This window comes from Gopherus evgoodei, chromosome 6 (assembly GCF_007399415.2).
Source record: "Gopherus evgoodei ecotype Sinaloan lineage chromosome 6, rGopEvg1_v1.p, whole genome shotgun sequence".
Taxonomy (NCBI): Eukaryota; Metazoa; Chordata; order Testudines; family Testudinidae; genus Gopherus; species Gopherus evgoodei.
In genome coordinates, this window is record NC_044327.1 from 137,597,884 (window position 1) to 137,612,535 (window position 14,652).

At 42.5% G+C, this 14,652-nt stretch overlaps 1 protein-coding gene across 4 annotated transcripts in view; it reads right to left on the reverse strand.

The window, feature by feature from the left end:
• LOC115653881 (unconventional myosin-VIIa-like) overlaps window positions 1-14,652 on the reverse strand; it is a 131,920-nt gene that overhangs the window by 44,351 nt on the left and 72,917 nt on the right. For all 4 annotated transcript variants that reach the window (XM_030567619.1, XM_030567621.1, XM_030567620.1 and 1 more), the window contains 4 exons: window positions 13,966-14,012; window positions 13,559-13,624; window positions 12,357-12,476; window positions 66-151 (listed from right to left, as the gene is read on the reverse strand). In XM_030567619.1, the coding sequence (XP_030423479.1) occupies window positions 66-151; window positions 12,357-12,476; window positions 13,559-13,624; window positions 13,966-14,012 (319 nt within the window). The remainder of the gene's footprint in view (window positions 1-65; window positions 152-12,356; window positions 12,477-13,558; window positions 13,625-13,965; window positions 14,013-14,652) is intronic.

Sequence of the window (14,652 nt, forward strand, 5' to 3'; positions counted from 1 at the left end):
TGTTGATCAGACTGGCAATTCCCTCACCCCATTATTGGAATCACTTCTCCATGATTTTAACAAACCTTTCTGCAAATTCCTCAAAAGAGGGTCTCCAGGAAAAGCCATTTCGCCGAATCCGGGTGGTCTCCAGCAATCCATTGTACCTGAGCTGAGGTGAGAGCACAATAAGGTTCAAAAAGAGATTAACAGATTTTACAGCCAGAAGGGACCATTATGATCATCTAAGTCTGGTCTCCTGCACAGCATAGGTCAAAGAAGTTCAAACAGAAATTCCTGTAACCAGACCCATAGCTCCTGGTTGATCTAGAGACATCTGTTGGAAAAGTCATACAGCAAAACAAAATTTCCAATAAGTTCTTGGAATGTACTGGGGACAAATTTGTTTCAGAAAGTGAAGAAAATAACCAGGTGGGTCAGCCTTTTCAGATTTCATTTTGACCAACAGGGAGGAACTGACTGAGAATCTGAAGGTGGAAGGAAACTGGGGGAAAGTGAACATGAAATCATAGATGTCATGATTTGAAAGAAAGGAAGAAGTGAGAGCAGCTGAATAAGATCAATACACTTCAAAAAACCAGACATCAACAAATTCAGAAAAGTGGTAGGGTAAGGTCCATGGGAAGAAAATCTAAGGAATATAGAAGATCAGGAGAGCTGGCATTTTCTCAAGGACACAATATTAAAGACACAACTGCCAACTATCCCAATGAGAAGAATAGGAAGAAACCAAAGTGGCTCCATCAGGAGCTCTTGAATGAATGACCTGACAATAAAAAACAAAATCCTACAAAAAGCAGAAACATGGATGAACTGCTAAGGAGGAGAACAAAATAATAATATAAGCACGTAAGAACAAAATCAGAAAGGCTAAGGCACCAAATGAGTTATACCTAGCACAGGACATCAAAGGCAATAAGAAGAGGTTCTTTAAATACAGAAGGAGCAAGAGAAAGATGAAGGAAAATGTAGGTCCTCTACTTAGCCAGGAAGGAGAGCTAATAAAAAGAGGACATCAAGAAGACTGATGTGTTCAATCTCTGTTTTGCTTCAGTCTTCACTAAACAGGTTAACAGTGACCAGACACTCAACATAACTAATATAACAACAAGGGGAAGGATTGCAGCCAAAACAGGGAAAGAAGAGGTTAAAGAATATTTAGAAAAGTCAAACATATTGAGGTAGGGAAGGCCTGATGAAATTCACCCTAAGGTACTTAAGAACTAGCAGAAGCCATCTTGGAACATTAGCAATTATATTCAGGAACTCCTGGAGAATAGTTTAGGTATCCACAGAAGGGCAAACATAGCACCTATCTTTAAAAATGGAAACAAAATGGAAACCAAGGAATTACAGACCAGTCGGCCTAACTTCAATACCTGGAAAGATACTGAAACAAAGTATTAAACAATCAATTTGTCAGGATGCCGAGTTATAAAAAGGAGTTATAACAAATAATCAGAATGGATTTGTCAAGAACACATCATGCCAAACCAACCTAATTTCCTTCTTTGGCAGGGTTATTGGCCTAGTGGATAGAGGAAAAAGCAGTTATCATAGAATCATAGAATATCAGGGTTGGAAGGGACCTCAAGAGATCATCTAGTCCAAGCCCCTGCTCCAAAGCAGGACCAATTCCCAACTAAATCAGTAAACACACTGTATCTTGAGTTTAGTAAGGCTTTTGACATAATCCCATGTGATATTCTTGAAAAAAAAACCTAGGGAAAAGGATCTAGATAAAATTACTATAAGGTGAGTTCACAAGTGTTTGAAAGACTATACGCAGAGTGGTTACCAATAGTTCAGTCAGACTGGGAGGATGTCTCAAGTGAGGTTCGACGGGAGGCGGGCGGTGTTAGTCCTGGGTCTGGTATTAGACAATATTTTCATTAATTACTTGGATAATAGGAGAGTCAGCTTCTAAAATTTGTGGATGACACCAAGATGGGAGGGTTTGCAATCACTTTCAAGGACAGGATTAGAATTCAAATTGACTTTGACAACCTAGAGAATAAGCCTGAAATAAACACAATGGAATTCAATAAAGACAAGTGCAAAGTACTACACTTTATTGAAGAGAGTCCGGAGGACAGCAACAAAAATGATAAAAGATTTAGGAAACGTGACCTATTAGGAAAGGTTAAAAAAAACTGGACATGTTTAGTCAAGAAAAGAAGACCGAGGGGTGACCTGATAACAGCCTTCAGATACGTTAAGGGCTGTTATAAAGAGGACTGTGATCAACTGTTCTCCATGTCCACTGAAGGTAGGACAAGAAGTAATGTTCTTAGTCTTGAGCAAAGGAGATTTAGGTTAGATATTAGGGAAAACTTCCTAACTGTAAGGTTAGCTAAGTATTGAAATAGGCTTCCAGTGAAGGTTGTGGAATCTCCATCTTTGGAGATTTTTAAGAACAAGTTAGACAAACCTCTTAGAGGTTTGTCTAAGTTTACTTAGTCCTACCTCAGTGCAAACGGCTGAATTTGATGACTTTGAGGTCCCATGCAGCTCTATATTTCTATAGCACATCTTTTAGAGATGTCCAATCTTGATTTAAAGGTCATGGACCTTCAAGTCATGGAGAATTCAGCACATTACTTGGAAGGTTTTGGGCCCCACATTACGAGACGGATGTGGAAAAATAGGAAAGAGTCAGAGGAGGACAGCACAAATGATTCGGAGGCTGGAGCACATGACTTATGAGGAGGGGCTGTGAGATCTGGGATTGTTTGGTCTGCAGAAGAGAAGAATGAAGGGGGATTTGATAGCTGCTTTCAACTACCTGAAAGGGAGTTCCAAAGAGGATGGATCTAGACTGTTTTCAGTGGTAGCAGATAACAGAACAAGGAGTAATGGTCTCAAGTTGCAGTGAGGGAGGTTTAGGTTGGATATTACGAAAAAATTAGGAGGGTGGTGAAGCACTGGAATGGGTTACCTAGGGAGGTGATGGAATCTCCATTCTTAAAAGATTTTTAAGGCCAGGCTTTACAAAGCCCTGGCTGGGATGATTTAGTTGGTGTTCGTCCTGCTTTGAGCAGGGGATTGGACTAGATGACCTCCTGAGGTTCCTTCTAACCCTGATATTCTATGATTCTAAGGTTGCTCCAAAGACTAATTATCTCACTGGATCATGTTATGCCTTTTTGTCTATTAGATCAATAAAGATGTTGAACAAAACCGGCCCCAGGACCAACCCCTGGGACACTCTGCTTGACACTGGCTGCCAACTAGACATTGAGCCGTTGATCACTAGCTGTTGAGTCCGAAAATCTAGTCAGCTCTCTATCCACCTTATAGTCCATTCATCCAATCCATACTACTTTAACTTGCTCTTAAGAATACCGTGGAAGACCGCATCAAACGCATTGCTAAAGTCAAGATATATTACGTCCACTGTTTTCCTTATTTCCACAGAGCCAGTTATTTCATCATAGAAGGCAATCAGGTTGGTCAGGCATGACTTCCCTTGGTGAATCCATGTTGACTGTTCCTGATTACCTTCCTCTCCTCCAGGTGCTTCAAAACAGATTCCCTGAGGACCTGCTCCATGATTTTGCTGGGGGCTGATCGATCTGTAGTTTTCCGATGTAGTGAAGCGATGACTCATCAGCGCAGCGCCTCCCACTGGTCATCTGGGAATTAGCTCTTTTCCAGGATACGGAGTGCCCTTTGCAGGCCAGTGTTTCTCCTGCTGCTCGCTTGTGTCCCTCCCGGACCCCTTTACCTCAGGGTTCTGTCTCTGCAATAACCCCTTACTCTGTCTGGGTTTCCCCTCCCAGGGGAACCCCCAACCTCTAAACCCACCTTGCCTCAGTGGCTACTGCCAGTCATCATCTAGTCCCCGCTCACTGAGGCAGACTGCAGTCTGTAAAGGTCACTCATCACTGGCAAGGGAATCAGACCAGCTGCCTCTGCTTAAGCCTGGGCTGCACCTCTGCAACCCTGTACCAGCTTTGGCCTTTAGCAAGGCCTGGGGATTTGCCAGGCTGGAGCTCCCCAGCTCCTCTTACCTTTCCCCAGCGCCGCTCTACTTCCTGTACCCTAAGTTCCCAGGTAGCCAGGTCCTTCCCTCTCCAGAGCAAGAGAGAGACTGACTCCACTCCTGGCTCACACACCTTGTATAGGGCCAGCGGTGGTATAATTGGGGTGTAACCCCTGCTGTGGCTGCTTCCCCAATTAGCCAAGTTTGGTTGCTTTAAACACCTGTTCTCCAGGAGTGGGGCAGCTGCCCCACTACACCCAGGTTCTCTTTCTTCCTTTTTTCATATTTGTCTTTTCCCAATTGTCTGGGGCCTCCCCTGATCACCACAAATTTTCAAAGATAATGGCCAATGGTGCTGCAATCACATCAGCCAGCTCCCTCAGCACCCTTGGATCCATGGACTTGTGCATATCCAGCTTTTCTTAACAGTCCTTAACCTGTTCTTTCATCACTGAGAGCTGCTCATCTCCTTCCCACACTTTGTTGCCTAATGAAGCAGTCTGGGAGCTGACCTTGTCTGTGAAGACTGAGGCAAAAAAAGCATTGAGTACTTCAGCTTTTTTCACATCATCTGTCACTGTGTTGCCTCCCACATTTAGTAAGGGTCCCACACTTTCCCTGACCACCTTGTTGCTAGTACACCTCTAGAAACCCTTCTTGTTACCCTTCACATCCCTTTCTAGCTGCAACTCCAATTGTGCCTTGGCCTTCCTGATTACACCCCTGCATGCTCTAGCAATATTTTTATACTCCTCCCTAGTCATCTGTCAAAATTTCCACTTCTTGTAAGCTTCCTTTTTGAGTTTAAGCTCATTGAAGATTTCATTGTTAAGCCAAGCTGGTAGCCTGCCATATTTGCTGTTCTTTCTACATATCGGGATGGTTTGTTCCTGCGCTCTCAATGAGACTTCTTTAAAATACATCTAGCTCTCTTGGACTTCTTTCCCCTTCACATTAGCCTCCCAGGGGATAATAATAAATAAAAATAATGTAAAAATGATCCTGCCCATCAGTTCCCTGAGGGAGTCAAAGTATGCTTTTCTGAAGTCCAGGGTCCATAGTCTACTGCTCTCCTTTCTTCATTTTGTTAGGATCCTCAACTCGACCCTCTCATGGTCACTGCTGCCAGGTTGCCACCCACTTCTACTTCCCCTACCAATTATTCCCTGTTTGTGAGCAGCAGCAGATCAAGAGACGCACAGCCTCTAGTTGGTTCCTCCAGCACTTGCATCAGGAAGTTGTCCCCAACACTCTCCAAAAACTTCCTGGATTGTCTGTGCATTGCTATATTGCTCTCCCAGCAGATGTCAGGGTGATTGAAGCCCACATGAGAACCAGGACCTTTGATCTGGAAACTTCTGTTAGTTGTCCGAAGAAAGCCTCGTCTACCTCATCCTCCTGGTCTAGTGGTCTATTGCAGATGCCCACCATGACATCACCTTTGTTGCTCTCATCTCTAATCTTAACCCAAAGACTCTCAACAGGCTGTTCTCCAGTTTCATGCTGGAGCTCTGAGCAGTCATACTGCTCCCTTACATACAACACAACTCCTCCATCTTTCCTCCCATACCTGTCCTTCCTGAACAGTTTATACCCATCCATGACACTGCTCCAGTCATGTGAACTGCCCCACCAAGTTTCTGTTATTCCAATCACATTATAATTCCTTGATTGTGCCAGAACTTCCAATTCTTCCTGCTTGTTTCCCAGGTTTCTTGCGTTCATGTACAGAATTAAACAAAGATGCTGAATGGCTAGCCAACTACAAAAGCAGTTTCTCCTCCCTTGGTGTTCACACCTTAACTGCTAGAAGGGGGCCTCACCCTCCCTGATTGAACTAACCTCGTTATCTCCAAACTGATTCTTGCCCGCATATTTATACCTGCCTCTGGAAATTTCCATTACATGCATCTGACAAAGTGGGTATTCACCCAAGAAAGCTTATGCTCCAATACATCTGTTAGTCTTTAAGGTCCCACAAGACACACTCTGTTGCTTTTTACAGATCCAGACTAACACGGCTACCCCTCTGATACTTCTCTTCTTGGTTTACCATCTTCTGATTTAAATATTTCAAGGGATAATTCTCCCTTTCTTAGAAATCTTACAAATATCTTAGGATCTAAGAAAATGCTGAAAATTTGGCCCTCTCATATTTAACCGAAATGGACCACTGAGTTTTTAGTTTTTTGAGGGGAGTATATTCAGATAGTCTCTTACAGCTATCCATTTAGATCAGTATTGGCTGATAAGATTTGTTTTTATTTACTTTCTAACTTTGTTGAACCTTTAGTCTCACAATACGCATGAGAGGCGAGAGGTGGAATTTTTTTTATTGCCATATAGTTTCTAGAATTTGGAAGATGAGCAAACAGCTAAGGTGCCAAAGTGTCCTCATCTCTAGAACAGATATATTATTTGGGAATATCCTACAGAGTAAGGCTCTAAGGTATAATTATTTGTGTCTAAAAGAAGAGGCTGGTTCCTACCCTTTATCTTAAGAGAATATATCTCAGGATTTTACATCAACTCTTCCTCAAATACATTCTACAACTTTTTGTGCTACTAATTTAACAGGATCACCTAAATTTGAACCGTCAGTCTCTTCTACTAGGGCCACTAGTTTTATCATTCCCCTTCTCTGAAATACTGCTATTTTTTATGAGAGTCTTGAGACAGAAGTCCAAGAAGATTCTCACCCCTTATGTTTACTATCTTCCAAGCAGATTTCTCAACAGAAAAATGTGATATTTGGAGATTACTCAAAATTCTTACAATTAGACTGTTGGGCCAATGTCGCCTATTTGATTAGATTCTCCAATTTCTTTCCCTCCACCTAGGGAGAGCTTTTGCCAGAATAATTTACCTGGAATTTTCCCGGGTATAAAAATAAGATGAATGACAGAGGGTTTTTTTTTTTAATTTTTAAAACTTTAAAAAGAAAAAAACAAAACAAGAAATGTAGTTAGCTGAGTCTGAAATCATAGTCTTTCCTGATTTTGAATTTTCTCTCCATGGAGGAAGCCATTTGTCTAAAAGGGGTCATATATCAGGAGTACTTGCCTCCCTGGTTTCCTTCCACCTGAAAGCCCAGATTTTACCTTTGGAATCAAAGTGTCAGGGCATTCAGGCTGTATTAATTTTTTTTCTTGATCTTCAAATTTTAGTATTAAATGTTATTTTCCCTCCATAAGCTCCCCATTTTATTCTGAGTCATTGCTGGCATGTCTGGATGGGCAAATTGATATGATAAGTCTTCAATTCTCAATGGCTCATCTAATTATTTTGGAAGATTTTTAAACACTGAATAAAGAAAACATTGAGGAGATTTTTGAATTTCCCCCTCAAAATTCTAGAGATCAGGTGCTTAACATCTCTGGCATTATTAGATATGTTTAATAACTATAAATTGAAGAAGTTTGGGGGAAAGAAGAACATTTTACCCTTATTTCATTGACTAGTAGTAGTAGTCTTGATTATATTATTCCTATAATTAATTGGCCCTTCTATAGGGATTTCTCTATACTTTCTTGCCCAGATAGCAATCAACCTCTCTTTATAATTATGCCCAATGTGCCCTTTCTGAAGAGAGTTTTGTTTCCAATGGTTGAGGATGTCTTAATTACCCCTTGGGAACCCCTTGGGTTGTAAAAGACTAGAACGAGCCCCTGACATTTGTGACAGATTATCTAGGAGATTAGAGGACTCTGAGAAATCCAGCCTCCGAGACAAATTATTTAGTCCAAAAATTCCTCTCAAATTTGTCAATCACATTTGTTGTTGGTAAAGTCCTAACAATCACTTGTTTATAAACTAGCAGTTCCCAAACTATGGGTCGCAGCAATCCATAATGCGTGGCAAACATCATTTTGCTCTGCACAGCATGCTCTAGCATGTACAGTGCGTGCAAGGTCATGATGCATGGAGGACACCATTTTGCTCTACAAAATGGCATTCTGTGCACAGCGTGACCTCACATGCACCATAGGTATGAGGTCATGCTGTGTGTATGAAGTCATTTTGTAGAGTAAACTGGTGTCCTCCATTGTGACTTGACCTCACACATATAGTGCATGTGATGCAACGCTGTGCAGAGGACACCACTTTAATCTTCAAAATGGCCTCCTCTATGCTATCTGGGGTCCTGGGAAAAAATAATTTATTAAAATGGGGTCATGCCAGCAAAAGTTTGGGAACTCTTGTTTTAAACAAACTGATTTTGGTTTTAGCTATTCTAAAAATGCTCTCAAAGATAAACACACTTGATTTGAGACAGACTGTGTGAAGAAAAAGTCTGCGTTAGCACACATAACTAACAGGGTAAGATGCAATTCCTCTCCTGATTTACGTAAGAATTTTAGTAGCTGCCAGAAGAAGATATAAAGACTTATTCACAAAAAATAAGAGTATCTTCGATATCTGTAGAAGGATTTTGAAGCAGCAGCTAGAGCTAAAAATTCTTCCATGTTTAATGAGATGGTAGCCTCAGGCACTGGTAGGGACACTTTATTAATGACAAAGCCTGGATAGTATATTTTGGCCAGGTCTTTGATTCCCCCCAAACCAGTTTTTTTCAAATATAATTTTACTATAGTTGATGCAATAAGGAATCCTCTGTCTGATTTACCTCTCTAGTCTCCAGTAAAGAACAGTGAACTATAGTCATTTATTTTAGTCCAATAACAGAAAAAAGTTCAGGGGAAGATTCTTCTCCCTGCTGAAATTTTTTAGGAGAATCTTAATTGGTGGTGTTGGCTAAATTATTTATTGTCGTTAATCATACTTGATTGATTCCGTCTAATTGGAAGTCTAGTACTGTAGTTCCTATTTTATTTTTAAAACAGGAATAGAAAGAATCCTGTTTCTTACAGACCTAGTAGTCTGATAGATGTGGCAGGGAAAATTTATTCCAGCTTTTTGTTGTCTAAACTTGAAATACGAGCGTTAGAGGCTAATTTATTTCACAAAAAAGCAGTCCTGTTTTAGGGCTGGTATAGCCACAAATAATAACTGTTTTACTTTATCTTGTATGATTTATAAATAACCTGTGGTTAAGGATACTCGATTGTATGCTGCTTTCATGGAGGATAGGTCCATCAATGGCTATTAGCCAGGATGGGCAGGAATGATGTCCCTAGCCTCTGTTTGCCAGAAGCTGGGAATGGGCAACAGGGTTGGTTCACTTGGTGATTACATGTTCTGTTCATTCCCTCTGGGGTACCTGGCATTGGCCACTGTTGGAAGACAGGACACTGGGCTAGATGGACTTCTAGTCTGATCCAGTATGGCCATTCTTATGGTCTTAAGGTAGTAAGGTAATAAGTAACAGTCAGCATGGATTTGTCAAGAACAAGAGGGGAGGGATAGCTCAGTGGTTTGAGCATTGGCCTGCTAAATCCAGGGTTATGAGTTCAATCCCTTGAGGGGGAACACTTAGGGATCTGGGGCAAAATCAGTACTTGGTCCGCTAGTGAAGGCAGGGAGCTGGACTCGATGACCTTTTGGGGTCCCTTCCAGTTCTATGAGATAGGCATGTCTCCATATATTATAAATCATGTCAAACCAACCTAATTGCTTTCTTTGACAAGGTAACAAGCTTTGTGGATGGGGGGAAGCAGTATGGGGTATATCTTGACTTTAGTAAGGCTTTTGATACTGTCTCACATGACCTTCTCATAAACAAACTAGGGAACTATAAGCTAGATGGAACTACCATAAGATGGGTGCATAACCGGTTGGAAAACTGTTCCCAGACAGTAGCTATCAGTGGTTCACAGTTAAGCTGGAAGAGCATATCAAGTGGGGTCCTGCAGGGATTGGTTCTGGGTCCAGTTCCGTTCAATATCTTCATCAATGATGTAGATAATGGCACAGAGTGTACATTAATAAAGTTTGCGGATGATACCAAGCTGGGAGGGGTTGCAAGTACTTTGGAGGATAGGATTAAAATTCAAAATGATCTGGACAAACTGAAGAAATGGTCTGAAGTAAGTAGGAGGAAACTCAATAAGGACAAATGCAAAGTACTCTACTTAGGAAGGAACAACCAGTTGCACACATACAAAATGGGAAATCACTGCCTAGGAAGGAGTACTGCAGAAAGGGATCTGGGGGTCACCATGGATTACAAGCTAAATATGAGTCAACAGTGTAACATTTTTGCAAAAAAAGCGAACATCATTCTGAGATATATTAGCAGGAGTGTTGTAAGCAAGACACAAGTCTGTCTATTCCACAATGATTAGGCCTCAGCTGAAGTATTGTGTTCAGTTCTGGGTGCCACATTTCAGGAAAGATGTGGACAAACTGGAGAAAGTCCAGAGAAGAACAAAAACGATAAAAGGTCTAGAAAACACGACCTCTGAAAGAAGATTAAAAAAATTGGCTTTGTTTAGTCTGGAGAAGAGAAGACTGAGGGAGAACATGACAACAGTTTTCAGCACATAAAAGATTGTTACAAGGTGGAGGAAGAAAAATTGTTCTCGTTAATATCTGAGGATAGGACAAGAAGCAAAGGGCTTAAATTGCAGCATGGGCAATTTAGGTTGGACATTAGGGAAAACATCCTAATGGTCAGGGTAGTTAAGCACTGAAATAAATTGCCTCCTGAGGTTGTGGAAGCTCCATCATTGGAGATTTTTAAGAGTAGGTTGGACAGACACCTCTCAGGGATGGTCTAGATAGTGCTTGGTCCTCCCATGAGTGCAGGGGAATAGACTAGATGACCTCTTGAGGTCCCTTTCAGTCCTACGATTCTTTAAAACAAAATGGCTCTGCTCAAGGGATGCTCTGATTTACCTGCTCATACAGTGAGAACAGAGTTGCCCAGCACTAAGAATTTTTAATGCTAAAATAAGATCACGGATGGTCTATGGGGCCAAAGTGTGGCATAGGGCCATATTTCAGCCTTAGCGATTGTTCAGAATAATTTTCTGAGGAGACTTTCAATTTTTATATGCTGAGGTAGATGTTCTTTCTTAAGTAGTAGAGCCTGTACTGCTTTTCTTAAATTTTGGTTTAAGATTTGTGCTCTTCCAGATTATAGATGGCCCTGCCTTCGCCTTCAGGAGATGGAGGAACAACCTGCGCACTCCTTATTTCCATGGTATAAGACCTTTCAATTTATTATAGATAGGTTGGATTTTTCTCTTACTGTTGATATATTTTAATCAACGTAATCAACTATTCAAACAGATAATGACAGACACTACGAAGAAAATCTGGCTATGATTCACGATTCTAAGTTTGCCTTTTGGTTTTCTACTTTGAAGATAGCTCATGTTTTTAAATCAAACCTATATTTATGTAAGGCATATACTCAATTAAGATTCCAAACCATCGAAACTGTTGTTCTGTAAAGCAGACATGGAAAAGTTCCTTCACATCTCATCTTTTCCCCACGTACATCTGGAGTGTTGGAAGATCTACCTCAGTATCTTCTGGACTGTAGAATATTCCAGCTGCTGAAAGCATGCTCGTTTTTATCTCTTTTGTATCAAAAAGAATGTGTCACCACCCCAAAAGATAATGATTAGCATTTTTCTCAGTCCCAAGTAGTGATCAAATCAGTTGCAATTTTTGCACTTTTAGCATTGTGCCAAAGAAGAGAATATTTATTAGGCTCTGACTGTTATTTTAATGTATTACATGTATTATGTGGATGTTGTGGGAGGGGGGTTGTATTTGCAAAAGACATGTTTCAGATGCTACTTGATAAAATTCAATTTTATTTATTCAGTAATGGTCTCAACAATGTATTATAAAATAGAAATACCACCTCCCTACTCCTGCTCACTAATCCCCTGTACATATATGTCCAATATTCATGTTAGCCTTCATAGGCAAGGCACTGCAGTTGATGCTCAAGCTCAGTTGGTTATCTACCCTTATCGCTAAGTCCTTTTCAGAGTCACTGATTTCCAGAATAGCTCTCCATCCTGTAAGCATGATGTCCTTTCCTCCCAGTAGCATAATGGTGCATTTGATTGTACCAATCAAGAGACCCAGCTTGTCCTGTATAGGATCATAGAACTGGAAGGGACCTGGTCATCTAGTCCAGTCTCCTGTACTCAAGGCAGGACTAAGTATTATCTAGACAATCCCAGACAGGTGTTTGTCCAACCTGATCTTAAAAATCCTGAACGATGGAGATCCGACAAAGAACTATGCCTTCTCTGCTCCCTGCCCCCCTCATTGGCCCTCTTGCCGAAAGAATAAGCTTTCAGTGTTCATTCAAGCCATTCAATCTTCAAACCCCACCCTCACAATGGAGTTTGTCCTGCCCAGTCCCAGCTGTATTCAGCCCTCTGCTCTGTCACAGGTCTGGTTCCTAACAGGACCTGGTTGAAGGGATGCTGAGTCCTTCACTCACCTGCTCCAGCACCACTTGGCTGTCAACCAGACCCGGTTCCTTCTGGCTGTTCGGTTTGATGCAGCGCACAAAGTGGGGGTTAGCAGAGTACATTCGCTCCATCAGCACCGACAGGGAATGCTAGTAGGAGGCAGTGACACAGGTCAGCAACTCAGTATGCCAAATAATTTCCTGATTTTTGGCTCATTACAACAATCTGTACCCACTCACCCTTCTCTGTCCTAGGACTGCAGAGGTGTCAACTGGCCACTTCATTTTGAATGGCCTTTTCCAACATGTTAACTCCTTATCTGTTCCAACTTGTAGTTAGCTGTGACACTCTGAGTACATTACCTCTGTGTCAGCTTGAAATTGAAAGCTTGCTTCTTTTGCCAACAGATATTAACACCGATAACAGATATTACTTCATCCATGGGCAGCAGGTATCGTAGACATGGAAGACTGCCCCTTCACTAACAGCCTGACATGTTCCCACCCATGCTCCACCTCCAGGCCCCATCCTGCCTGCTGTGAGGCTCTTCCCTTTGTGGCAGAGGCCGGAGCCACCTGCCCAGGGCTGGGGACACTCCGGCCACCCGCCCAGCGCTGGCAGCTTGGCTGGGGGGGGTGGGCACCTTCGGGGCGGGGAGGTTGGTCAGCTGGGCGTTGGGCCGGCCGGCATGGCCCAGGGCAGTCGAGGCATGCTGGCTGGGGGTTGGGCCGGGTGGCACAGCCCAGGGAGGCTGGGGCTGTGCTGCTCGGCTCTCTGGCACTCTGGGAACACTAACCTGGACAGGGGCTAGCAACCACAGTGGGCTGGGGGTGCTGGGCAGGGGCAAGCAGCTATAGTGGGGGCTGGGCTCCGGTCTCCCCAAGCCCAGGGTTCACTCACCAACCATGATCTCATCCATCTTTTCTCGCTAATATCCTGGGACCAACACAGCTACTACAACACTTCAAACAAAGAATAACCAGACCCTCCTGGATCCATGATCCTGTTGGTGAAAACTCCATCAGCAGCGCCAGCCAGGGCTCTGGCAGCGGGAGCTCCCTCTCAGCAGTGCAAGCCAAGACTTCTCCCCACTACAGTGTGCACTTGTAGCTCAGAGAAGTCCTTTCTCCATGTGCTAGGAGCTCTATTGATTATACTCAAGTTCCTGGGGGCCATTTCGGCATTTCCTTGCATGTTACTAAATAAGCATAATAAAACAACAGTACTTTACCCGGAATTGAGCACCCACTGATTGCTTCCGTGTGTTGTTGAAGTTATTGTCTGTTCCTGGCAAGACCTGAAACCAGACCTAAACATGTATATCACATACTCCAACATCATTCCCCTGAGCGCCCAGCCCTGGAGGCCCTGTCTCTATCTGAAGAACAAGCCCACAGGGCATCTGTGAAAAGGACAAGAGAATGGATTTCAAAGGAGGAAAAGGTGAGTATGCACATGCCAGGGAGACAAGAGGGAAAGGCAATGCCATAAAAGGAGGAAGAGCTGTAGGAGCAGAGACAGATTCCAATGTGCAGGGCTGCCTGTCCCCATTCTCTCTCTCCTCCTTAATTGCAGACATCCCAGATACGAGAATCATGCCACCATGCCATGCCATCCTAGGGACCCCGTGGTTCTTACCTTGGCTTTAATGTGAGGCATCAAAGTCCCTGTTCTGGAGACTGTGGCTGGATAAAGAAAAAGGTAACACTGAGTTCTGCAGCCCCATCTCTCAAACCAGGTGAAACCATCAGCAGACACGGAACCTTCCCCACAAGTGCAGAAAGTTTGCCCTGGTGCCCCCTCTTCCCCAGATAAAAGTTTAAGTTTCACATGCTGAATATGAATGAACAAAACCCTGGAAAAACAGTGAGCTTAAGAGCAGGAAAGGAACACTTGGAAAATGTACAGGTACCTAAAACAGACAACCCAGGAAGTAGCATCTGGGGCACTGAGGGAAATTGCTAATCAATTACTGAATAACTGGCCACGATTTTTGAAAAAGTCAGGGAGAACCGGGGAGGTGTGAGAAGAAAGGAGAAAAGCAGAAATCGTGCCAATCTAAAAAAAGTAAGATGAGGGATCCTGACAATTACAACTATTTTGTAACTTTTATCCCTAGCAAAATAATGGGAATAATTTTAACAGTGTAAACAAACAAAAAAACCCAGAACCCACACAGTTGTCATGAAGACAACTGAACTATGAGCAACAATCAGCATGGGAGGCTTATAAAGAGTCATACCAGGTAAGTTATTTAAATAATTACAGGATGAGGTTAAAAAACAGATCAAATAGAATTAAATTTAGTGAAGGATGTGATATAGT